Below are 27,544 nucleotides of genomic sequence, written 5' to 3'. Positions count from 1 at the left end.
ACCACGGTCCGTCTGTAAGATAAAACGATTTTAGAGGATTTGGGTGTCCTCCCCAAGTTTATACAAAATAGGTGTAATTTCCTGCATTTTTGTGGATTTTAGAAGAGCTTTTTAAAAACCCAACTGCTGTAATAGGTGACAGCAGTCTCTTTATTTTCTCATTTTCCACATGTCTTCTCTGTCTGGAAATTTATTTTCCATAATTTCCAGGATGCGTGGGAACCCAGATATGGTTCACAACTTGAATACTTTTTGAAATCTAGTATCACGTATGCTATTTAATACTAACTGAACAAGGCTGTTTTGGTTAGAGCATGAATATATATATTTTAAAATATCAAGAACCTGCAGGTGCACTATAGAGCTTTTCTGGTAGGTTACCTGCTTGTCTCCATGGAGATGTTATGGCTTTGTTTAGACAAAGGGGTGGGTAAACTTTTTGAGACACGGGCCACAATGGACTCTAAAATTTGACAGAGGGGCCAGTATATATATATATATATATATATATATATATATATATATATATATATATATATATATATATATATATATATATATATATATATATGAATATATTACATTAGAGATTTGGCCTGTAACATGTAGTAAAGCATGAAAATGCAAGGGTCATTGTACAAATTGTTTTCCAAATGCATTAGTTAAATGAATAATGAATTTATTAAATTTCAGTTAGATAAACACAGCAGAAAAACTCACATTCAGTTTTATCCAGTGTTCCACAGTATGGCATTAATATACATCTTGTATTTAATCAGCTACAGATGTTTTCAACATAGAAAACATAGAATGGCCTGGTGGTGTCATCTCCGTGTCTCAGTGAACATTGATAAGTTTTATGCCATACTGTGGGACATTCTAGGCAGAGCTATAACATCTCCATGGAGCAGGTGACAGACCCTCCACCAGAAAACATAGTGCACTTTTAACACTATATAACAAAGTATCCAAGTTCTCCCTCCAAATGGCTTGCAGTGGCAGCGTCTTCACTATTTGCACTGGAAGCATCTTCACTACGGCTTGAGGACCCGACATTTGAGTCTTTGTGAATGGTGCTTTCGAATGGTCCTTGGTTTGGTCCTAGTTTAGTCCTGGTTTAGTCCTAGCACCAGCAGGCCTTGGTCTGGTCCCCGGTCATGTGATCACAGAGCCCCTCCTCCTCCTCCAGAGCAGACAGGTCCAGCTGGTCGTGCAGTGACATCTGCAGGAGATCCAAGTCCTTTTTGTGGACAGCCAACACCTGCTCTGCCAATCGAGTGAATGTCTGAAAGCACAGAAGAGATGGATCAACTTTATCACCAAGTTACTAGTGTGGGTTTTAGTCTGGAGGGAAATAAAAAAGAATCTAAGTGTTACTTCGGGATTGAAATGACGTGAAATTAAATCTTATAATGAATTATCTTCACTGTCAAAACATCTTAAAGTGTGTGGGACAGATTTTTATCCTATAATTTAGACTTAATTTGGTGGGACAATACCTGTTGTAAATATAAATTATAGTTTTACACCAATCAAGAAGCAATTTGCAAAGAAAATTTGAAAAATATATAAAACATTGATGATACCACACTAGAAAGAATTCTATTAAAAAGTTTGGCACCATTTGCATGAAAAGAACACAATTTTGACGATACTTTAATTATTTCAAGTATTATTTATTTCCTTAAAAGTGCAGCTGGTGCAATTTAAAAACTTCTCAGTGTGTCAGCCAGTTAGCCACAAGAGCAGCTAATCATGACCATGGGTAAAGTAAATGTATAACACGGTGCAACAAACACAAATCCTTTTTAAACAGTGTAATATAATGACACTTTAATGTGAAAGTATCGTACGTTTATCATATCATAAGCTCATCTCTATTCTTCAAGTATCCTTCCCATCATTGTGTGTACATGTGTTTGAACGTGGGAATATCTGAAATGGGTTTAAAGATTGTGTGTTTATAACATTTTGAAGTGTTTTGTGTAGGGAAAAGCCCAACGACAGACAGGAGCTGTGAGTTAGCACTAGCTCTATACTGTGTATGGATCAGCTCACATGAACGCTCTGCCTGTCTCTATGTGTCACTGCACTGTCTCTGTCAAATGAATAAATCACAAAAATATTTCTAGTCACTTAAGTGTTGTGGATTAAAACATTCTGAAGTAAAAACATCTTGAAATTCCTTGAAATTGCAGAAGAATTGTATTGAGATCAGGCATAAAACCGTACAGGTATTAGAGCATATGAAAGTAAGTGTAACAGTATCTTTAACAGTGTTGTGTGAAGCGTTGGCAGATGTTTACTGGTCTTAGATTTTAAAATAAATAGATTACACAGTTATGCTCACCTCTGTTATATTCTGATTTGTAAAGGCACTTGTTTCAAAGAAGTCCATACCGTACGCCTTGGCCAACTAAACAAAAAACAAAGCAGAAAGCATGACATACTGATTCATACTGAGCTGTTTGGGCATTAACTGCTCACACATAACATTTAGATCACCATGTTACCTTTTATTGTTTTGAAAATGCTATATTTGCTGAAAACTACGTATTAACATGCTTTATAAGTTTCTCTCACAACACAATCAGCGTGCGTCCTGCTATGACACATGGCATCAGGTTTGTCAAGTTGTTGTGTACTTTCTTGCATCACGCTTTTGTATATTTGTGGTGAATTGTTGTGTAGGAGCATGTGGGCGGAGTATTGGACAGATTCGTACAGCTAAACGTAAGGATGGTTCAAATAAGGACCAGGAGAGATCGCTGGATTACTCAAACATGCATGGATAACATCTAAAACCTTTTCATGCATGTTTTTGATGAGGAAACAATGTCATAACATGGTAGAAAGATTTTTTAAAAAGCCATCTATCATCATTTAAGCAGCACATACATTTTCCAGACACTCATTAAAGAGGCAGTATGTAACTTTTCTGGTAGAAGTCTGTTGCTGGACTCCATGGAGGTACAATTGCTTTGCCTGGAATATTCTACAATACGGAATTAAAACGATTGTTGACAAAAAAATGGTCTCTATGGAGATTTATATTTTAGAATGCTGTACTGTGGAACATTCAAGACAAAACAATAATACATAACCTCCCCATTTATAAATTCCACTTAAATGTATTGAGCTTAAAGCCGTTTTTTAGAAGTCACATCAGACATCAAAAAAAAAAAAAAAAAAAATCTGTAAAAATAAACCAATAATTTAGCATTAATCTATCCAATATTCAGATGTTATTTCACAGATTTATACAAGTTCAAATGTGAATATACGTGCAGTAAATCCCAAACACTGCCGTTCATCTCCATCTCTTCCATCTCTTACCTTGCTCCCTTGCTCTGTGGCCACTTGCCTCTTGTTTTCCTCATCTGCTTTGTTTCCCACCAGAATCTTCTGCACTTTCTCCGGCGCGTACTGCTCCAATATTTACCAGGGGGAAAAAAAAGAGAAAGATATAATGTCAAGACAGCGGTGTATCGCATGAAGAGACTCTCAGAAGGCAGGGACCAGGAAATGAAAGTAGAGATGGCGTGTTTGGATCAATACAGCTCACGTTAGTGTGTGGCCCGAACAGGAAATGACATTTATCAGAGCCACGTTAGTCGTAATAAAGAGAAAACACAGCTTCATAAAGGACAAGGTAATTAAGGATAAAGTATTGCAATATTCTGAAGAACAAGAGTCTTAAAGGTGCGTTATAACTTTTCTGGTCTGCTACCTGCTTGTTTCCATGGAGATCGAATGTTCAACAGTATGGCATTAAGGAATATTAGGGTCTATATATGATTTTCAAATTTTTTTTCATATCATAAAGTAAATAAAATGAGACCGCTGTGTGAGTTCTGCATCTAATTATAAAGAACTTTTATTGTCTGCGAACCGGGAAGTAAAGCTGGTGCGCAGTTAGCATGCTAGTTGTTGTTAGCAATACTGTGACGGCAAAACTACGCTGCGTCTCGGAAAGTTTTAAAATGTGCCATAAACTCATCGCGGAGAATTGTTTGGACACTAGGAATGTGTAAGGAAAATGGGGAATATGCTTCAAATGTGGATAAATCAGGTACAGCGTCGTTAATGATCAAATATTCAAAATTAGAAACTGACAGCCCAGTGTTTCCATAAATTGAAGCTGTGGTACAATATTATTATAACTTTACTGGCCAAGACACCAGTGAAAAATGTTGCTCTTCCTCCTATGAATCAAACCCAAGGAACCTTTGCAATAACTGAGGCCATATCTCATCTGATCCTGTCCGGTGTAATCAGGCGAGGGGCACTATAACCAAAATGTGCGTGTGTGGGCAGGTATTTATCACACTGTGGGGACGAAAATCTTTATACACACTCACTTCAAGGGTCCTAAATCAACAACACGATTTAATGCTCAGATATGGGTTAAAATAGTTTTGAGTTTATGTTGGACTTAGTGACAAGTTAAGATCAGTCAGCAGGAAATGAATGAAAGTCAATGTAATGACCACAAAATGCATGGAAACCTAGCATGAGTATGTGTGTGTCTGTGTGCGTGTCTTCTGCGTGCCTCTGTGTGTCTGTATGTGTACGTGTGTGTGTCTGTGTGCCTGCATGTGCGTGAGTCTGTGTGTGTATATATATGTGTACATGTGTGCGTGTGTGTGTGTGCGTCACCTCGTCCACGTCACTGGCCCACTTCATGATGTGCTGAAACGATCTCTCACTGGTGATGTCATAGACCAAGAAAATCCCCTGAGTCAGAACAAACAGATACTGAAAGAGGAGTACAGGCTCAGGCACAGAGCTGTTCAGTACGACTTCAGACTGAAAATTTGGAATATATTTTTTTTTTTTATCATTTGTTGATTAATCGCCTTGTATTTCTTTTACGTGTGTGTGTGTGTGTATATGCAAACTTTACTGTAGTCTTTAATTATAATTTTGTGTGGTGTGTGTGCTTCTTTTCAAATGTAAAACAAAAATATTACTTTAAAGTATTCAGCCTTTTTAAAAATGAGTAACACTAAATTAAACCTAAACATATACAGTTTATTTTGCATTAAGTGTATGATGGAATCAGTGGTTGAATGTGATGAAGTAAAAGTAGTAAATTACTGTATTTAAGTAAAAATTTTAGGTATCTGTAGTTTACTTAAGCACATTTGTGAATAAGTGGATGGAATATTGGAGTATAACAGTTGCAAAACTATAACGATGATAGACAGATTGTGTTTTTTCTTTACCAAAGTCAGTCTCAAATGAATATAAATGCACTGAATAGACTCCAGATGATACATCACATATTCACTGGTTTCATTTCACTTGAATCTCACATTATAAAGATACAATTTGACTGAGTCCAGCCAAAGAACAGAACAGAGTAAACGCAAACTGTCAAAGCCTGTATTACACATTCAGTACGTTTCAGTGCGTTTCAGTGCGTTTCAGTGTATTCATTAGAACACAGAATACATGGGAATACTTTGCTATAAATCTGTTACTATGAAAACCAACAAAAAGCACGTCTTCTTTGACAACATGCAAAGAGAGGACCAAAGAGTAGAGTCTACATGTAGTGAGACAGGACATAAAAGACAGTTGGTGTGAGAGAAAATGCAGATCGCCATGGCAACCCCTGAAACTGTAAAAATATACACTATACATTTTAAATCCAGTTGCGACACGCTCAATACGTAAAGCTCCATGAACGTATTATTTTTTAGTTCATTTCACGTTCTGTCCCTTACCTGGGCACGTCTGTAGTACTGTTTGGTGATGGTCTGGTATCTCTCCTGACCGGCCGTGTCCCTACAAAAAATACATTCATATACATTTATAAACTGACATATCAAATTAAAGCTGCAATATGCACATTTTCTGGTGTCCCATAGGATTGTCTGCTTTCCTATAGAATATTCCACAGTATGACATTAAACGTATCTATTACTACAGATACAAGCAGATACCAGGTCAAGCTACAGCTCAGGTCTGCGGTGAAGTGAGCACAGTCACACTCACAGTACATGCTTTTTCAAGGTATTGTTTGAGCAATAAAAATGTAAAGTTTAATGTCATATTGTGAACCGACCGATCCAGGCAATATTATCTCCATGGAGACAAACTGGGAACAGACCTGAGAAGTTACATATTGCAGCTTTAAAAGGTCCTGTATTAGGCAAAATTAACTCTTGTGAACTCTAAGCCATGTAATAATGTTTTTACCTCTTCAAAAACATACTGGGAACTGTGTTTTGTTTCATTTACACATGTTTGAGTAACACTTTATTATTAGTCTGTAACATCTCCAAAGCTCAAAATGCTCTGTTCCACCATATGATGTCATGAAGTGGTCATTTTAAAGATAACAGCTCCTTTTACCTTTTGTTCAGTAGATAGTCAGTTCCAGGGATGAAACAGTCCTAATGATTCTAGTTTAAATTGGGTTTAAAAACACAGTGGAGCACTTCCTGTATCACCACATGACATCACACAGTGTTTTCAGTTTGAGAGAAGAACTCGGCCTAAATATGCAGGTTTGTGTGTTAAACATGTGTGAGTGAAATGCAACACAACATTATAACACAAACCAGAAAACATAATATGGCCCCTAAAGGTACATCAAAGTGCTCTGACGTGTTCAAACCTACCAGATCTGTATCCGTACTTTGATGCCATCTATGACCAGGGTCTTCATTTTAAAGTCCACTCCTGTAACAAAAGAAAATATTGTAAATTTCGGACTGTAAGCCACTGCTTTTTTCCCCACGCTTTGAACCTTGTGGCCTATGCAACACAATGCACATACCCTTATCATGGAAAACACACAAGGAAATACATATGATGCAACTTTTAAGATAAAGGCAATGAATCTGGCATCAAAGAAGGAAATAGAGCCACTGCACGTAAGTTTGGCATCAATGAATCAATGGTGCGACGTTGGAGGTGGCAGCGGGAAGAACTTAGTCAATGTAAAAAGATGACAAAAACTTTCAGAGGAAATAAAAGCAGATGGCGCAAGTTGGTGTAATTTTATTTTCTAAACATGCAGGGTTGTGTTGATCGTGTGTTGGTGCCGTACTGCAGATTTTCAGGCACAGATGAAAAAATTGCATGTCTTAAATACAATAAAACAACCATCTTTCTGTGTAAATATCTAATGTTACAATATCAAAACCTGCGGCTTATCTTCAGGTGCAGCAAACAAAATAGATTTTATTTTTATTATTTAGCTGGTGCGGCTTATATCCAGGTGCGTCCATAGCCCGAAATTTACGGTATGTGAGATAAACAGCGTGTGTCACATCTTTTATTTGCAATCCATGAAACGTATCCCTTTGTTGACCTCTTGCGGTTGACGTTAACATACTGGCCCTATCTCACAATCAAAATGAGAAATCCCCCTCCCCACCTCTATTCTACAGCAGATTTTATTCATTTTATCAAGAGTGAGATATAAAGCTTAGCCAGAGATAATGGTCGTTTATACATGACCATTAACTGATGCTAGTAGAGCTGAATGTGTCTATAATGTGAGGTAATGATGCAGTAAGTGCTTTGGTTTTAGTTGGATCGATGCATCAGTCGGAGCGAGGGAAGTGAGAAGAGCAAGTCAATATGAGGAGTCCACAGAAAGAGGAAAACTGTCACCAGGTCATACAAGGCGACCAGAGACACAATACTGCATAAAAAACAACGAGTAGTCAGTATTCACACGGCATGGGATTACTATGGAAACGATAACCGTGTGGAGGGATTGGCTGCAAAATAGTTATGGAAATTAGTCAAAAAATTCCAAAAAAACTTATTTTACAAAACTCCAGTCAAGTAAGAGAAGTAGTTTCACATATTCTTGACGTTTTAATTTACATTTGATTAAACGATATAGTACAGCTGCAACAAGTTTATCGATTAATCGCAACTAACTATTGACTATTGGGGTAATCATCAACTAATTTATTATCGAAAAATGGTTAACTGGTTAAGATAGAGGCTCCAAAATAAGCCATGCACTGAGAGAACAAGTTTTAAGATCAAGATAAAGCTCTTATTACATAAAAATGACAGAGAAAGTGTATCATCTATAAAACTCTCAATCAGAATGTCCTCAAGCACCTTCACTGTAGCTTTATCTGGGTCAAATTTAATAAAAATCTCACATTCACAGGCCTTTTGGGTTTTAAACAACTAGTAAATTATACAGACAGACAGCTATATCGGTTGGCTGAAAGCAAAAACACTCTAAATGATTAATCAAAAGAATAATTGCTGTATTAATTCCTAAAATAATCATTAGTTGCAGCTCTACAATATAGTGTGATAACTTTATACTGCCACTAATGTTGTAACACTAATATAAAACAAAAATCTAAATGGTTACAACTTTGGAGGCACCAGGAAGTAAAAATGTATAATAAAATCTGTCACAAAGTCAAATGTGTTTTAGTGAAATGAGACTTCTAACCTGTCATAACGCACTTTAAACCGTCTATGTACCGTTTTGTTTTATATTGGCTGTGGCACCAGACTGAGAAAGATAACATTGAAGAGCTATGCGGGGCTAATTACAGGGGCTTATGGCTGTCTGTTCCAATGTAACGTCAAAGAAACCACTGGCTTTATACACTGCACTAATCCCACAGAAATTAATTAAAGTTCACCCCAGGCTGAGTCACGACTTCAGCGATTTAGTCAAAACACAGGGGCAGGTTTGTGGTCATTTGCCAGGATATGAGAAAGCAGACAGCAGAAGTACCCTGAAAAGTACTGATACTGCTTCAAACGTACAGAAGCGGAAGTAAAAGTAACTCAAAATGACAATGCAAGTAAAACCGTGACTGTTGTAACTGCTGCTACTGCACTGCAAGACTACAGCAACTACTACTACTACTGCAAATACTGTAACAATACTGTCCTAATTTGTAGTCAGGCTAGTTTTTTTATATTTTGTCTTAAAGGGAAAATAAAAGGTTTCTGAAAAATAATGTAAAATGTGTTGATGCTGCTAATTAATTTTTTGAGCTGATACTGATATTCGATATTTAGTAACAATAACATAATATAACACTCTTCTACTTCAATTTTTATTCATTACTCTGTTTAGAAAGGGAAAACAGAATGAGGCATCAGCATCCACAGATATCAAAGGATCAGTGTTCATACGAATGCTGGAACTGATATATCTCCCATCCCTACTACTAATTATTTTTCTACTACGCCAAGTACAAAGTGTTTAAGTAAAGTGTTTTAAATGTTTTATTTAATCCTACCATCTGTATTTAGACTGACCGAGCCCAGTCATGTTTCATTCTCACTATAAACTGTATATATAAATGGACATCAACATGGGTGCACTTCCAGCTTCATCAACTCTGGCTCCAATTCACTTTACATTGAAAAACTGTGGCCTCTCTCTGTAACTGCTGCTCTCACACTTGTCATTTTGGTCTTAAAATGTTCACACTGACTCGCTCTACATGATCCTGGTGTTTATATTTCGATATTGTGTCCTCAGTGAATCAAGATATGAACATTAAAAATAGACAAATCCACTGCCTTGTTCCCCCGAGTTCACACCCGCTGGTGTTAGCAATGAGGCTAGATTGACAGCATTGCTAAGAGTCTGCTCCCTGCCAAATCAGCAATACGGGCGAGAAGGAGCGTTACCTTCAACAGCCTCGCTCCAAATTGGCTCTACGGTTGCTATGATACTCGCGATCAGAATTCCTACTATGGAACTCTGCTCCAAAATGGCTCCTATAACTGCAGCCTCGACGAGCTTCAATTGACTGGAGCTGAACGCTATAGGTGACGTCGCACTCGCATACTTTAACAATACAGAATACTGAATGTAACTGCAAAAGAACACCAAAGAGAGTAACAGTATCAGAACATGGTTTCTTAGTATTTTGTAAACATATTTTTAGTACATGTATTTATTAATTTCCCAACCACGTTCATTAGTAAAGTAAAAGTAGGTTAGTATTCCCAGAGGTCTCCCATCCAAGTACAAACCAGGCCCGAGCTTCCAAAATCAGACGAGTTAAGACATTCTCTGTGGATTATAACCACAAAACAGGAGGACGCACCAAAACACTAAACGCCAACTCCACTATTTGAAGACAGTGGACAACATTAATGCTTAAAACTGTTGGATTTGAGTTATTTACCCAATAACATTGCAGTTACCTGAGTTCAACACACATTAATCTGCCTAAAAGCACCAAGTCGCTAAAGTCCTTCTGACAGGGTTATCTTGTTAACATGCAAAGAGCTGAACGAGGCGTGGACATATTAGTGAGATGGCCTTTGAGTGTGGAACATTAGGTAAAAGGTCGTGTTAACACAGAGAGTTTGCCTCAGGCCTGATCCAAAGAACACGACTAATGAAAAGAGGAGCAGGACGTCATAAACACCAGAGGTAAAGGTCTCACTAGGACAAAAAGACAGCGGCTTTTAGCCAAGAAAGATAAAATGGAGACAAATCTTCAGTAGGTTTTTGCACAACACCGCTATGCTCCTTCTATACATATATCAAGTCGACGATATTTCCAATTTTAGTCATTGGCATAGGCTGATATTTTGGTTGGGCTCACACAATGTTGCATAAAACTTTATTTTAAACCTTTATGCAGCATTACACAGCTCCATTATGGGTTAGTAGTAAAAACAGGGTTGTGATCGTCTAAAAAACATTTATATCCAGGTGTTTTTTTCCCTGTTATAGTTTAATTATGCAGTGCAGTAAAAAACATAGACAATATTTATGTTAATAGTATTTTCAAATCACATATTTTTGGGAAAATGATCCAAATCAGTGTAATTGTGAAGGAAGAGATTGCAGAACAGGTAGAGAGCTGAAAGAAGTTTATCTGATCAGATGAATGAAGGTACAGACGGCAGCACATGAGTGGTGTTTCAAGGGTGTTTTTCCAGTACTTACAGCCCGAGAAAGGTACTATCTATAGAACGCTGGTCTTATAAGGACTTAGCTAACAGTAAACAGCTATGTAAAATGAGTTGTGTGCAGTGAGGTAGAATGTGTCACTAAAAAGATGTTTGCAGTCACTGAAAAGATGTATTACAAGGCCTATCATGTAACTCAGGGGTGTCCAAACTATGGCCCGGGGGCCAAATGCGGCCCTCAGACCAATTTTTTTTGGCCCTCAAACTTACAGGTGAACTGGCCCAATTGATCATAATCAGTACTTTTTTACGGCAAATTTGAATAATCCTACCAATATAACCTGAATACTGCATTGTCAAACAGACCAAATGTTAATTTTTCAAGCCTTATTTAAAGTATGAAGTCAAAACTATGTTAAATGCACCATCTGAATTATCCACTGTATTGACCACTGTGGCCCTCCGTGTCGAATATTTTTCAAGACATGGCCCTCGGTGAAAAAAGTTTGGGCACCCCTGATGTAACTGAAGTAGCAGGTTCCAGTGTAGACATTGCATTTTTACTGAGAAACAAGATCACCTCCATGCTTAAAACACAGAGTATCCAACACAAGGTTTACAGCACACAAGGAGTACAGCACTAAAACAAAAATCATGCTCTACATATCGGCCCCAAAATATCGACAGAGCTTATCGGCCATCAGCAGTTCTACATGACTAAAGCAGACCATATAATGAATAGAAAGTCTTAAAAATATGAAGTAACAGTATTGGGTAGTAGTCTGCTTATAAGCTCAATAGGCCTACACAACTTCTACTACTAGGGTTGTCAAAGGTATCAAAAATCAGATACTCATTTGAGCAGGTATTGACACTAAAAAGGTCAGATTCACAGGACAGAAATGAACCTTTTCTGAATAACTTTGGAATGATCTTGAGCTGTATCAGAAAAGGACGGTACACATGGTAATATAAAACAAAGTACTATTTAATGTTAAAAATCACATGATATTGTCTATAAAGAATCAGAATTGGTATTAAGTATCAATTCTATTGCTTAGTATCGAAATCAAGTTTGACATTTTAGTATCGTGACTACACTGCTACTACTAATGCTACTACTGCTGCTGCTACTACTACTACTGCTGCTGCTACTACTATTACTGCTGCTACTACTACTGTTGCTATTACTAATGCTACTACTACTACTACTACTACTGCTTCTACTGCTTCTACTGCTTCTACTACTACTGCTTCTACTTCCATGTATCTCTTATGTGCTTTTATTGAACTGTATCACGGGACCACTCTGTTATTACAGCACTAGAGCCAAGGCCATTGTGCTTAAGCTGTGCAATAAAGTAACACTGCTTTATGGCTTAAGGTAAACAATACATCTTTATTATAGTATCTGTCAAATATATAGGATTAAGCTGACCTGCAGAAATACTTAGGACATAAACTGGCACGGGTCTAAGATGAAGATTACACAGTTTCTTGGCAAGAAAATCTAAAAGGTATGAACGTAAAGTAGATTTCAAGACTTCAACACTGTGAAAACTAAAAGACAAATAGACAAAATCTGCTCAGCTCTGATTTGGAAAGTTACTCTGTTTAGTTTGAACAAATATTAGAACAAATCATTTTCAGAGTTTTAGGCCGACTTCTCTGTTGCCATAGAAACAGTAATCGACATTAAAGTCAGCTACGGATCATAGACTAACAGTATAAAGAAGTGGACTAAGTGAGTGTGATGTGACTCTAAGTGTTCGGCTCTGGTCAAATGAAGCTGATCAAGGCTAGCAGGTATTGGAGCGAATTTGGAGCCAATTTCCATATTTGGAAGTTTGGAGTATCATAGCAACCAAAGAGCCAATCAGAAGCGAGGCTGTGAAATGTAACACCCCTTCCCGTCTGCACCGGGAAGGGGTGTTACATTTGACAACTATGGCGCCTGATTGGTCCGTTATTAATGTTCAGATTTTGCAAAATAAAAACACCAGAATCACGTAATACCAACATTTTAAGACCAAAATGATGAGGTTAGAGTGAGAGGAGTGACAATTTTTCAACGTAAAGTGAATTGGAAGTGCGCTCATCCTCACTTCCTGTTTGGAACGCGACGGCTAGCAGGTTAGCTACATCCATTTATATATACAGTCTATGGTACAGACTAGTTATTTGTCTTTGCAGGGCAGATTTCAATATATTTCTGTTGGGTTTCTTTTTTGTTTATCATTTCTAGAAAAGGCTGGTGCTTGTGGAAGGAAAATGCACCTAAAAATACAAACGTTTTATTCATTTTAAGCCAAATTATCTCACTGTGAAAAAAATAACAATACACGAAAATCACAATCTTGAAACTAAGCAAAGTGCAGAGTAAATTCTGTTAAAATAATATTAAGAATGCTCTGAATTCATTGCCAACCAGCCAGTCTGTCATGGACCATGTTTTGTTTCAATGTTTTCCAAGTTTTAGTTTGATTTATTTCTATAGTTCATGTCCTTGGTGTTTTAATTTGACACGTGTCCTTTCTACTTGCGTTTTTGAGTTTTACTTCCTGTCTGTTGATTGCCTGTCCCGCCCTCATGTGTTACACCTGTTCATAGTTTCCTGATGTATTTTAGCCTCAGTAACCCTATTTTAAAATATACTTTGTCATTAAAAAGCATGAGCAGCAACAAATAAATATCAGAATGAACTTTAGTAATATTTCATTGCCAAAACTATGTGTTGCTATAGTTGCTACTTCACTTAGCATGTCTTCTTGTATATGGCTACACGTGTTAGCTTAACCGCAAAACCACTAATGCACTTCTGCCGTCAGCTCATACGACCAAGACAGATGCTTAAAATGTACTTCATTTAGGTTATTTCCTATAGTACTGGTCATAGTACAGCTTGAATCCTTATGTAGTATTTTCTCCTCACTACTAATCCTTTTGCAATTATAAAGTATCTCAACCTGCATTAACAATCTAATATAAATAGCTGAATTCCTCTACGTGCCATGTTCAAACTAATTAAAAATGACTTTGCTAATTAAAACGACGGATGTTTTAGAATGTACGGGGCGTGTACGTAGTGACGGGTCCCTAATGGACAGACGGACGGGAGGTGCTTCTTTTGACATAACAAGACAGGGGAGAGGTTACCCCGTCAGTCAGAGCAAGCCAAGCAGGACCAGGACTGTCAGCTGGAGTTATCACTAGAAAACAAGAAACAAAGATGGAGGAAAATGAAATCGAGAACAGTTTTTCCATTCATTTTTGGTAGGGGCTGTTATATGTACGCGTTTATGCTGTCCTCAATGACTTACATTATCTTGAGCTGAATAAATAAGAGTAAGAAAGGATAAGAGATCGAGAAATTGGACTGTTGTGCTGCGCCTGCCCAACACCGTCAGCTCAAACCTTACCCCTTAAGCCTATACATTAGCAGAGGTATAATACTCCCTACAACAGAATTATAACCAGGTTTAAATGGACAGTGCCACAGTGTATTAGTCTTCCAGTGTCTTGCCTCTTTTTACAACTCTCAGGCTACTTCGATTTACTATGCAAAATAAGTTAGCGCTTTATTAATCTGAAGGAAATTACTGTGCCAGAGCAGCCATTATGAGACATTGAAATATTAGTACAATACACACAGGGAGAAGCTGTAGTAATAGTCCTGTAGCCACGTTAAACACCCCCTATCGATGTGTGGCATTGTGGTTCAGTCTGGTTGAACACTTCACACTATTTAAGACTGTTAATTAGTAGGACCAGGTGTTGCAGAGGGTGAGGTACTGTGTTTTGACCATGTCTTTAAGGAATGTATGGCAAATAAAGGGCATTGTGATTCTGTCAGGTTCTTGGGCCACAGCAAGTACATGAAGTAATAGTAACATACTGTATTGTCTGTGCCTAACCCTAACTCCATATTCAGAAAATTAAAAATTGCAAATAATTACTCAGCATTCAGTATTGCAGTACTGGAGGTTATACAAGTACGTAGAAGATGCAATCAAAATACTGGTTCTTTTTTGCCTGGGATGGTCCGCCCGTATCAAAACAAATACGGCTGCTTACGAGGAAAAAAGAAAGAAAAAAATATCAAAAGGGATCGAAAAATATTGCGGATTTCTGTAGAATCAATGAGCAAAGCACTAAACTGTTAATCTGACGTGAGAGAAATGTGATTTTGTCTGTAAATGAGAGGCGACCAATGAGCTCCTTCGTTTCGCACGTGTCACTAAGAAAGACAAATCTGATTGGACGATATTGTTTGGTTCTGGCTCGAGACGTGATGGAGCGGTGTAGGTCTCTCACCATAGTAAATTTTGAAGTTAGATATTTTGCTGAAGTAAATACAGACGATAAATGATAACATTGAAACCCAAGAGCAGATTTAAACCACAAAAACTTGTTGAAATCTACAATATTGTAAAAAATCATGAGATGCAATAAATAAACAGCAGAATGAAACACTTTAGTACTTAGTTTGCATTTGTAGTGACTCATAGAAGTTATTAATGCAATGTTTTATGGCTTAAATCTTATCATATAACCAAAAATAACCAAAAATTTCCCAGTAGTACAAAGAAAGAGTATACATGATAAATACTGACCTTCAAAAATATTGTTCCAGCTTCATATATTGAATGATAAATCAAGTGATTAGTGATTATAGTGACAGACCTAGAGTGGGGACCAGACTGATATCTGTGTGTATAAAAAATAGAGTGATATCATTCTGGATTTGAAGGTTCTAGTAACTTTAATAACACAAATTATAGAACACAGATTTGTTTTAAACTATTCAGTGTTATGTGATACTGTGCCTCTCACTAAACAGGGACCAGAACGAGACCTGAGCTGGTTTTAAGTTATTTTCAGTAGAATCCACAAATGTTGGACCTCATGCAAGACAATTATGATGATCAATCTAAATGGTAACTGTTTGCTTTATCAATAGCACGATATAGAGTTAGCTCAGGTGCACTAGCCTGATTGAGACATGATACAGAGCCACTGTCTGCTTTACGACTGTGGTGACAAGAACAGCTCTCCAAGGTGAGAAAGAGGAGGAGGAGGAAGAAGAAGAGGAGGAGGAAAAGGAGGCAGCACCTGATACCTCCACTAAATCACCCTGCACGTGCTGCCAGGACAGAAATGTAATGTGCACCCCGAGGCCTGCAGGAAAAAACTCCAACTGAGATGTAAGAAAATGGATTTTTGGAAAAGATTTATTATTGGCAGTTCAGTTTTGTAGACTTGGCAGAATGTAGTGAGTTTCAACGAGTTCAGGCAAGAATCTCCTGCAAATGTAATAAGGAGTAAATAATAAATAGTAAAGGTCAGACAATCATTTAAAACCACGAAAACACATTCTGCTTTGTTCTATTTCACTAGGCCTATCTATTACTGTTTGGTTTCATCCTCTTTTTTGTACTGCAGATTTACATTATGTTTACACTGTTAATAATAAACCAAAAAAACATGCAGTATGTAACTTTCTAGCCACAAAAATACTAAATTATAAGCTTTTTTTTGCACTGAAAACTTGCATCCTTACTGTGAGCGGGCTTACATCTCCACAAACACGACTCTTATTGGCCTGGAGAAGTGCCTCTTCTTGTGTGCCGAAGTATGGTTTTAACTTTCTATTTCTGTGGAATCGTGCAGGTGATGTACTGCCTCCAGAAAATTACATACTGTACCTTTAAGGAAACTGTATGCAGGATTTTTATTTTTGTAAACATGACCTATACTGTGTTCTCAGCTTTAAACCTCACATGAGTCTCTTACTTGTGTTGCTAGTTTTAATGCTGAAATCCAGTTCGTTAAACCTAAAAATGCCTCTCTCTGATCTGAATGGTCACTACATAAACCCCAGCACCTTCAGCAAATCACGAATCAGTGCTCATGTAGCCTCTGTAAATCAGCGATTGAATTCTGGAGGTTCTGAGCTTTCACATGAGGCCTGTCCATAAACTGAAAATAAGCAAAACTTGTATGTGTCTCTATCTGCAGGTTAAGGCTCTGGCAACACAAGTTTAGCAGTGATCCTACTACTTTTTCTTAAAACTGTAAGAGTGCAGGCAACATGCAGTTTCTTTAAATAAATTATATAAAAATAATCGATTTGTGTTCTGACGTCAGCTACAGCCATTGTCCTGGAAATGTTTGAAAAATAATTACATTTTTTGTTTATAATAAAATCAGTGCATAGAGAGTGCGCCTAAATATAACCACGGACGATTGTAGCTGCATCAAACATATTCTGAAAAATGGTCTCCATGTTCTGCCTGTGGCCTCATTCACACATGTGCCTGGTGAAATGAATTACCTGCTCCAAAAATAGTGTAATGCGTCTTCCATTTTTAACATGCCTCTCTTTCATCCAGCAAGAAATATTTTGTTCATAAGATCTGCTAAATGTAAAGGTAGGAGGAACTTGGCTTGTAGCTTACTGCATGCATTTTATACTGCAAACAACAACTACTAATGACACTACTTAAACTAGTCACCGCCCAACTTTGTTTTCAAATGAAGATTCAATTCCCAGTGTTGTTCTGAACCACATCTAGACTCCAGTAGTATTACCATTTGCGGTAAGACTGTACTCTACATCAACTATTAGGCCTACTAATACTGCTACTGCAACAGTACTACTGCTTATACAGTTGTCAAAAGTATCAAAAATCAGATACTAAATGTTAAGATGCTAAAACTAGTATCGAAACAAGATGCTCATTTGAAAAAAGTATCAATACTAAAAATATTCCGTCAACCAAACAGAAACAGCTTTAGAATGATCTTGAGCTGTATCAGAACAAGTATAAGACACAGACTAGTATACACACATGGACCACTATGGAACCTACTGGACGACTGAGGGATTACACAGATATTAGGGCGCATGGCAATGTAAAAGAAAGTACAATTTAATGTTGAAAATCACATTCTATTGTCTAAATAAAGAGTGTTTTTTTTATTATCATCGTGGTATTAGAATCTGTATTGAGTATCGAGTTTATTCCATATATTCTATACCATAAATTAAATCTATAAATCCAAGATGGCGGTGGTCTATTTGAGCCATGTTGCCAATGCCCTCTTTATGGTATCATCCTTGGCCTTAAGGAACAGCAGATGACATCGGAGGAGCACAAGGGGGGTCCCGGACAAAGATTTATCCTCCAGCGTGACAGAGGGAAGCCTTGGAAATTATTTATTGATTTAAAGGAGCGGTGGTGGCCATCTTTGAGCTCTCTTTCTCTACCATGACTGAAATGTTTGTTTAGCGCATGGGGAGGTTTGAAATATGGAACGGATCTAGAAAAGTCTCATCCACCCAGGTACTGCTTTGAGGCATTCAAGTTTACAATCAGGAAATACAGATGGTGTATTTTTTAAAAGCAATAGGGATGAAATGATAGTCAAATATTATGGAGTCTCCTTAAACACAGCCCTGCGTTAGAAAAGTGCTCACAATCACTTCTCACAGATGCAAATCAAAACCATGCGTTTCCTGAAGAAAAACAGGAGCTGAAGTGGAGCAGGTACAGCTTGTCTAGATGATTTTATATTTAATGATTCTTTTGACACACAGTGATTTTAGATTTTACTGGACAAGCACTGCTTGCCTGACTGCACACCACTGGAATGTAGATTAAGTTAAAGGTCCTATATTACGCAAACCTGACTCTTGAGAGCTGTAAGACATGTCATAATTTTGTTACCTCCTCAAAAACATACCTGCAGTTGTGTTTTGTTTCATTCACATGTCTACATCTCCAAACCTCAAAATGCTCTGTTCCACCTTCTGAGGTTTACAGCTACCTTTTACCTTTTGTTCAACAGAGATTGGCAATTCCAGTGTATGGAGTTTAAAAACACCATGGAGCACTTCATGTATTACCACATGACACCACAAGGTGGAGCAGAGTGTTTTTTGTTTGAGAGATGAACTCAGCCTGAATATGAGGAAAACAACAGTATAACATAGATCAGAAAATAGTGTAATATGGGGTCTTTAAATGCTGCCAACAGACAGATAATGATGCATTTTTAGTGGTTTCATTATATTCAATAAAATAACATTATATTCAGTAAAATAATATTATATTAATATTGTATGATAAATATAGTTTTGATCAGCTGACTGCTCTGTCAGTGGTGCCACTATTGCAACCCTACATCACCATGGAGACGGAGTGGTGCCACCATTCCATCACTACGTCACCATGACGAATGATGCCAGAATTTAGAATCAGAGGTTTAGTATCACGTGACCCACGGGAATTTTCTCACAACTTCTCAACACACCGATCGATACGCACGCAAACATGGATAGCTCTACCTCTTTCAGTATGAAGCCCTGGTATCTGTACTCACCCGAGGACGACATCCACCTCTATGATGAGGACTTTAACCTGGAGGCTCTGCTCTGCCCCACACCATCAGGGGACGAGCAAGAGACCAAGGAGACCCCACCGGTGTCTCCCCACATCCAGGACTCCTCAAACCCTGAGGAACGAGGTCCAGTCCAGGTCCTAACACCCCTGGATGAGAGAGACGCTCTGATCAGGGAGCTCCGCGAACAGTTGGAGCGAACGAGGGCTGAGCTCGACAATCAGGTCCAAGTCAACCACTCATTGGACCTGAAGCTCAAAACTCAGGAGAGGATCAACCAAGAGCAACACTTGGAGATCCAAAACCTGACTGATGCCCTCCAAAAGACGGAGAAGGAGATGTGTGCCCACATCAGCGCACATAAACAGATCCGAAACCTGTTCATCATCACAGGTCAGGAGAATGTGCAGCTGAAAGGGGAGCTTCGCAACTCCAAAGAAGTGACAGCAAAGCTGAACGCAACAGAGCTGGAGTTCCTGAAAGTCAGGGATAAGCTCCAAAAGACGGAGAAGGAGATGGAGGCTCACATCAGCGCACATAAACAGATCCGAAACCTGTTCATCATCACAGGTCAGGAGAATGTGCAGCTGAAAGAGGAGCTTCGCAACTCCAACGAAGTCACAGCAAAGCTGGATGCAACAGAGCAGGAGTTGCTCAAAGTCAAGGAGAAGCTCCAAAAGGCGGAGAAGGAGGTGGATGCCCACGTCAGTGCACAGAAACAGATGACAAACCTGTGCATCAATGTAGTACAGGAGAATGTGCGCATGAAAAAGGAGCTTCACCTCGCCAAAGAAGTCACAGCAAAAATGAACCAAACTGAGTCGGACTTGCACAAAGTCACGGGCAAGCTCCAAGACACAGAGAAAAAGCTGGATGACCTCACCAGAGTACACAACAACATCAGATGCCATTTCCACAAAGCTCTGAGAGACAAAACAGAGCTTAAACAAGAACTGGCCTTCACCAAAAGAGACTTGGAAATGATGAACAACACACTTAAAAGGCAGTACAGTGTAATCGCTGCACTGAAAGACCAGGGCCACTGAGCAGAGGTGGAACAACAAAACGCCACCAATGATGGACATTAAAACAAACATGTCCGGAAAGGTGAGCTATCCTCAAGCTGCATCATCGAGGAGGTGTGCTTCATAAAAACAGAGAAGAATCTGGAGTCTGCTCTTAAGAAAAGCGAGGAACAAAGGGCACAGCACCTCGCTCAACTAAAAAGACAAGTGGAGGAGCAGAGGAGAGAGCCCAGGTGTTACCAGCTCTAAGGCAGCTCCAAACATGAACTTTACCCTTTTATTAAGACTAAATAAAAATAAATTTAAATAATTAAAAAATGTTATTTGTGTTTTATTGTTTTACAAGTAAAACCTCATTTACATGCCAGCCATAAAACTGGTCACTATTACACAGGATATTGGTGAAATCAATCAGGTTTATTAGTAGTAGTAGTAGAAGTAGTAGTAGAAGTAGTAGTAGAAGTAGTAGTAGAAGTAGTAGTACTGGCAATACAGTCGAACATTTACCATGAAGAAAAACAAACCATGTTATAGTTCCTGATAACAAAAATAATTTGTATATTGAGACATCACTTAATAGACACATGGTTCCCCTCTGCAACCACACCCTGATACTACACCTCTGCCCTGTAGCTTGGATCTATCTATAACTTATTTGACATCTTTATTTATCAAAACATAGACCTGAGATATGCAACCCACCAACAAAGATTATGAATGTAGCAGTGCAGTAAAGTGGCACTAAACACCTAAACTTCTCCTACAAACGGGAGGCGGGAGGAAGGCGGGGTTTGAGGGTACATGGAACAGTGTGATTGTTTTAACAGGTTTCCACACTTTAAAATCTGCCCCTGCAGCCAGGTGTATGTAAACATTAACACCTGGCTCTAATCAGTCTTTCATGATGTCACAAAATACTTGAAATTTCAGAGGCCACTGAAGACAGCATAAATGCATTGATTTAGGTGGGAAGTAAATTTTCCATTCATTTTTCCCACCGACTCACACAGGAAATCAAATATAAAGGGGCACGACAGAGGCTAATCAGCTATGTGCTACAAAATGTTCATAAGGTGGTTGTTTCCAAAAAATATATTCAAAACTTCAGGAAAAACTTTTTAGTAAGCAATTAAGGGGAAATTTACAACTGAAACAAAGTAGAGGGCGGTCACTGTTGAGACTAATGGACTGGAAACACAGCAAACTCTATGGTCTATGTAGTTCCTTCAGCAGCAACATGCTAAAAACACTGTCAAATTATTTCATAGTGCAACCACCGATTTTGTTAATATAGCACTCGTATTGATTTGCTCAGAACAAAATTTGTAAAGATCTTTTTTGGGCGGGCGCAAAAATTGATAAAGAAGTGTTAGCTCTCAGCTCCATCAGTTTCATTTACCAAAGGTAATTACATTTGTAGAGACTGAATGGCTAGATGTGGGCATACACTGGCTAATATACTTTCATTTTGTCTTCTTTTTTATATACTAGCAGCTGAAACATCTTATGAAGGTAATTACATCTCATAATTCTAATAGACTTGCTTGATATCTCAAATATTACATTGAGTATTTTTGAATAGAAAGAGCCTCCATTTATCAAGGCATAGTTTACTTTTTAACTTACACCATATTTCTGACCCTTAGCTAAGACTAATACGTTCTGACAAAATACTATTACTACTATGACTGTACGTCACATTCACTGAACAGAAATGAGCCTTTCCTGAATAGCTTTAGAATAAATTTAGAGCTGTCTCAGAACAAGTATAAGATCATTCGTTTAACCCCTCAGTTATCCAGGTATGTTCCATAGTGGTCCACACTACTATAAGACCACATGGTAATATAAAAGAAAATACTATTCAACGTCACCATACACCATCTCATCAGGGTCACCCACTGACCTCCCATTGACTTCCATTCATTTTATAAGTTCTAAATATGGCCTGTGCCTTTGGCATGGGTGCTTGGATAGGGCTTGGTGCCAGGAGTGTGTTTGGGGGACATGTGCTGCCTTTGTCACCACTGAGTCACTGGGCTTTGCCACTGGCTGTTTTGTGAGTTTACTGAGGTTAACAGTTACAATTATGCCTCTTTCTTGGCACTGGGCTATGCCAGTGAGTACTACTGCATACACTATTTAGCACCATGACTGCTTAGAAAGGGGTGAGCACTTTGCTATTTGTTTTTGTGTGTGCACAGTGTGAGGGTGTATCATGTTTTTGGCACCATGTTTTGGGGGTGAACAATTATGCCACTTTTGTGGCACAGGGCTATGCACTACACGATACCATGAGTGTCACTCTGCTTGGCAATGGGCAAGAGCATGACACTGGTGAACAATCACAGCAGGCCCTACACCTCCCTGGGCGCTCAGGACTAATAATAATGCATCGGATTTATATAGTGCTTTTTTTGGGCACTCAAAGATGATTTTCATTCACTCAACACTCAGCGGTGGTAAAATATTATTGTAGCCACAGTTGTCCTGATGCATACACCACACTCACACAAGACAATGTGGGTAAAGTACCTTGCCTAAGGATACAACAACAGTTTTTGCCACTGGTGCCCCACTGTGGCACTTGATATTATCATCCAAGTACTAACCAGGCCCAGTCCTGCTTAGCTTCTGAGATCTGACAAGATCAGGCTTTGACAAGCCGTATGGCCACAAATAAAAAATAATGTCATAATATCATCCTTATATTTCATACACAGTTAGAAACCTTTAATACTACGTCTACATCAGTTACTGTTTGTGTTGTTTTTGTTCCATATTCATGTACAGCCACACAGCACAGCACACACCCAGCACTTGTAAACTAATTATGTGGGACACAGGTGAGCTCTGGGAGTGTTGCAGAAATCAATTTGTGCTCAATAAACTGCACAAACATCTCCCAGCTGCAGCCCCAATCACTCAAACTTTTTATTAACAATCTCAAATGAGTCTTTCCATTGTTCCACCTGGTGCAGACTAGTGTCTGTGAGTTTCAGAATGATGAAAGATTAGGATAAAGTGAATAACAATGTGAAGCCCATGAGTAGAGAGAAGATGTATGGCCTTTAAGATGCTACAGAGGAGGACGGCTATTCTCAGTGCTCACCTACAGAGCTCACCAGGACAGAGCGTCCTGCAGAGACACTCACCATCATATCACTGCTTTAAAGGCATGTGATTGGATAAGCTATTATGGTTGCTATGACAAAAGATGTTTACGGAATATTGCTGTAAAAAAAAAAAAAATTTTTTTTTTTTTTTTTAAACTATAACAATATTCAGATAATATTTTGCCAAGGATGTGAAGTTATTTTCAACAAGACATTCACATGTAAATGGAACTCATGGTCACTATGAAAAGGTGGAATTATGTAGTCCACGTTTTAACAGGAAGTCAGTGTTATATTATGCTAATGCTAACTATTAATGCTCTATTATGCTAATGCTAACTTGTGATGCTATATTTTGCTAATGCTAACTAGTAATGTTATATTAAGCCAACTGGTAATGTTATATTATGCTAATGCTAACTTGACTTTAACTGTTTAACTGTGGTCTAATACTGTTTGTGCCTCAAAAACATATTACAATCAATAACGTCAATGTGATTAGAAACTGTGTTAGAGTGTCGCAGCACTTTTATCCATTACTTAAAATAAATAAATAAATATAAATACAATAAAATAACCACCAAATATCATTCTGAAGCTAGTCAACCACTACTGATGCTTAGCCTGTTTTGGGTCTTATTTAGCCTATTTTTGGTCTTATTTACCCTGTTTTTAGCACTCAGAGCACTCATTTATTATATTATTCATTCACTCTGCACATCGTCGTTAGAAATCTTGAAATTCGAAATTCATGGCCCCTCTGAACACCATACAAGTAAAGTGGGTAAAGTGTCTTGCCAAGGGACGACACCACAGAACCACAGCCACTGTAACAAACCCCACGCTTCAATACTCGGGAACACATATTCATATTACTGACAATAATTAAAGCCACAGTATGTAACTTCTTGACCTTTGCCTATGAGAACAGACTATCATTTAACTCATCCCAAACAGCGCACGTCTCTCGTATAATCCCCATTGAAGCTTGGCACTTGCCCAAGCCTCAAAATTGTCTTCCCTAATTCATGTCCAATTACTGCAGACAAAATGGATCCCTCCCTCCCTGTAAAAGTCCAGTCCAGGAGGAAACAAACACAACGAGGACACAGACACAGGGCAGTTTGAGAAGATACGCTCCTGTCTGCTGCAATGTGGAAACAACTAATGAGCTTCACCAACACTTCAAGTCAGCCTGCATCGTTAACTACAGTAAAAACAAACATGTTTACCATTAGGGCTGCTCAGTGTTCACATTTTTTTGCAGTATGTTATATGGCTGCGCGGTTGTTGTTATTGCAATATTTGAATATATGTTTGACTCAATACTTTCACTAGTTAATTAAAAGTTTTTTTATAAGTGAAAATCTGTCAAAATAAAAACTTAACAGAGACAAAACCAGGGCTAAATTATCATGGCTAATTATGGACTTAATAAGGAAAATCATTAATAACATCTGCTTTATTTAACATATAACAAAAGGTCCATATTACTTTATTTTCTAATGTTATAAATATTGTTTCCTCATCAAAAACATACCTGGAGTTGTGTTTTGTTTCATTCACACATGTTTAACACAATTTCAGCCCTGGAATTGCCTTTCTCTACAGAACTAAATGTAAATTGCAGCTGTTAACTTGAAAACTACAGCTGACACCGTGACATCACAAGGTGGAACAGAGCATTTTGAGCTTTGGAGATGCAGACACACAATAATGCAGGATTACTCAAACATGTGTGAATGAAACAAAACACAACTCCAGGTATGTTTTGATGAGGTTACATTATAATATGTATAAAAGCTCACTCAAGTCCATTTTGCGTAATATAGGACCTCTAAAAAATAGTGCATTTTTGTCAGAACTTTGCCGTTATTGCAATTTATTAAGTATGTTGCGATAATTGTTACTTTGTCAGTCAATATAGAGTCAATCAATCAATAGTATTCACCAACACCCCAGTCTCCAGTCTCCACATAAGAGTCAAAGATGATGTCTAATGCGCAGAGTCAAACCTGTTCATTTCTGCTGTGACAACCATTAAGAAATTAAGCTTTAAATAAAGTTCCTTATAACAGTTATTTCTTTTTCAATGTAGTTCCCTGTTTTTTTAGCTCTCGCTGCAACAAAACAACATGATATGATATGATACGGACACATTTCCTGGATCGGATATTGGGTCCATAATATCAGTTAAGCCAATATCCTGGTTGGGCTTTTATTTGGCTGCAATAAGATGATTTACAGGCTCACCTTGGCCAAGAACGTCTCATAATGTTTGAACTAAATATAAAGCTGTTCAGTAGTGATGTGAAGGATAAATGACAGGTGCTTTACTCTCTTGCATTATGAGGATTATGAATGCTTAAAGGGAAAAATATTGGTATTGGAACTGAAAAAGCTGGATTGGTGCTTCCCTAAAATGGATTTCATTTGATTGTGACAGCCCATCATATTATTGTGAGACCTTTGACAATACAGCATCACAATATTTCAGTTATTTTTACGTCGCTATTCTACGACAAAGAGAAAAAAAGTACATTTGTTATTCATTTTTTTCATTAATTTGCTTAATTTATGACCTAGAAATGGGTCTTACATTCACTTCAGGGTGCATTAATAACTTTACATTTGCACCACATCAAAAATCTGGACTAAATCTGGATGAAAAAAAAAGAACCAAACCAAGTCTGTATCAGGAGTAAAGTGGGTTCATACCAGGATCAGACAAGGACACGACGAGGATGACGTGTGAAGCCTAAGACAGAGATGCAAACACCATCCATGAAGGCTTGATTAGAATTGCTAAAGAAACACATTCACATGACCTTGCAGATGGGAACACTGAGCACTGCACTGTCTAATATGACCTAAAAGCAGTTCAAGAGGAGCCCAAGGACCTAAAGGTTAATAAAAGTGTCATGTTCTTTTGACAGAAACACAGAACATCTCAGTCATTACAAAACTAACACGAAAAATGCTCTATATCATTGTTCCAGTTGTGATTCAGCGACCTGCTTGTCTAATGTAGATGCTATTGCTTTGCCTGGAAAGTTCCACACTGGCATTTAAATTTCCTATTTCCATGAATACAAGCAGGTGACAGAAACCTACCAGAAAAGTACCACAGTGCGTCTTTAAAACTGTGTGTAGACTGTTCCATCAGACATATTTATCTCAACTGTCAAAGCTTTAAACTATGTAAGGCCATTGACTGACTCCATGTTGCTGTTTTGCCTTGAATTTTCCAGACTACGGCATTAAAACTCGCATTTATTAAGAAAAATTTACATTCTTTCTTACTGTGATGAGTGGTGAGTGGGGTCGCCTCTCCCTAGATGTAACCTGTAACATGGCTTGGTGGTGTCCCCTGCTTATATCCAAAAAGAAAGAGGAGTTTTATGTCATACTGTGAGACATTCATAGCAAAAACACTGTCAAATACAAAAGTTACACAGTGCACCTTTGAACATTTGTTTTTTTCTGATTGGAGATTGCCCATATTAGTCCCTGTACTTGTGTCTGATAATTTGCCATTCCTGAAATCACACCTCAAGAGTCTATATTTAACCTAATTGTAATCCCTCCCATTCCTTGTCACGGGATGCCATGGGTAACTAGTGCGCTCTGCCCCTCCAGAAGTACCCCACCTGCCCCAAACACGCTCCAATTGACAGTTTTCAGCGCACTCCACGTGATTACGCCGTGCCAATTAACAGCGCGTTTGATTAGAGAAACTGCGCGCCGGAACAGCGACAGCGTGACGCCAAAATCACATCAAAAGAACTGCCACGATGTGCTTAAACGTGCATTATTAATAGACCACAAGACGTGCGTAATCATAGCCGCACTTACCGATAGTGGAAATATGAGACGGGTGAAATTCATTGTCCGTAAACCTGCATAACAAACACGTTTTCCCCACGCCAGAATCTCCCAGCAGCAGCAGGCGGAAGAGCACGTCGTATTGTTTAGCCATTTTTTAAATCTGTAATAAGGTTGTACAGTGTTGAAATTAGCCTGGATGAGCTAACTGTGCAGCGGTGAGTGAGTGAAGGCTGACCGCTCGCATCCCATGTCTGCTGCTGGTCACCGGAGCGCAGTGCTGGAGAC

The 27,544-nt window shown here is 38.3% G+C and overlaps 1 protein-coding gene across 1 annotated transcript; it reads right to left on the bottom strand.

Annotated features, from left to right (window-relative positions):
- Positions 1-777: 777 nt before the first annotated feature.
- Positions 778-27,544, bottom strand: rab15 (RAB15, member RAS oncogene family). Its single transcript, XM_033991051.2, has 7 exons — positions 27,287-27,544; positions 6,633-6,693; positions 5,733-5,793; positions 4,660-4,737; positions 3,337-3,426; positions 2,351-2,416; positions 778-1,285 (listed from the first exon to the last, which is right to left on the bottom strand). Exons 1-7 carry the CDS (start codon positions 27,408-27,410, stop codon positions 1,124-1,126), a joined length of 642 nt encoding a protein of 213 aa, XP_033846942.1. The 5' UTR covers positions 27,411-27,544; the 3' UTR covers positions 778-1,123.

The sequence above is a fragment of the Periophthalmus magnuspinnatus genome, chromosome 24, assembly GCF_009829125.3.
Source record: "Periophthalmus magnuspinnatus isolate fPerMag1 chromosome 24, fPerMag1.2.pri, whole genome shotgun sequence".
NCBI classification, from domain to species: Eukaryota; Metazoa; Chordata; class Actinopteri; order Gobiiformes; family Gobiidae; genus Periophthalmus; species Periophthalmus magnuspinnatus.
Note: the sequence above shows the minus strand (reverse complement) of the source record. Positions and strands in the feature narration are given on the sequence as shown.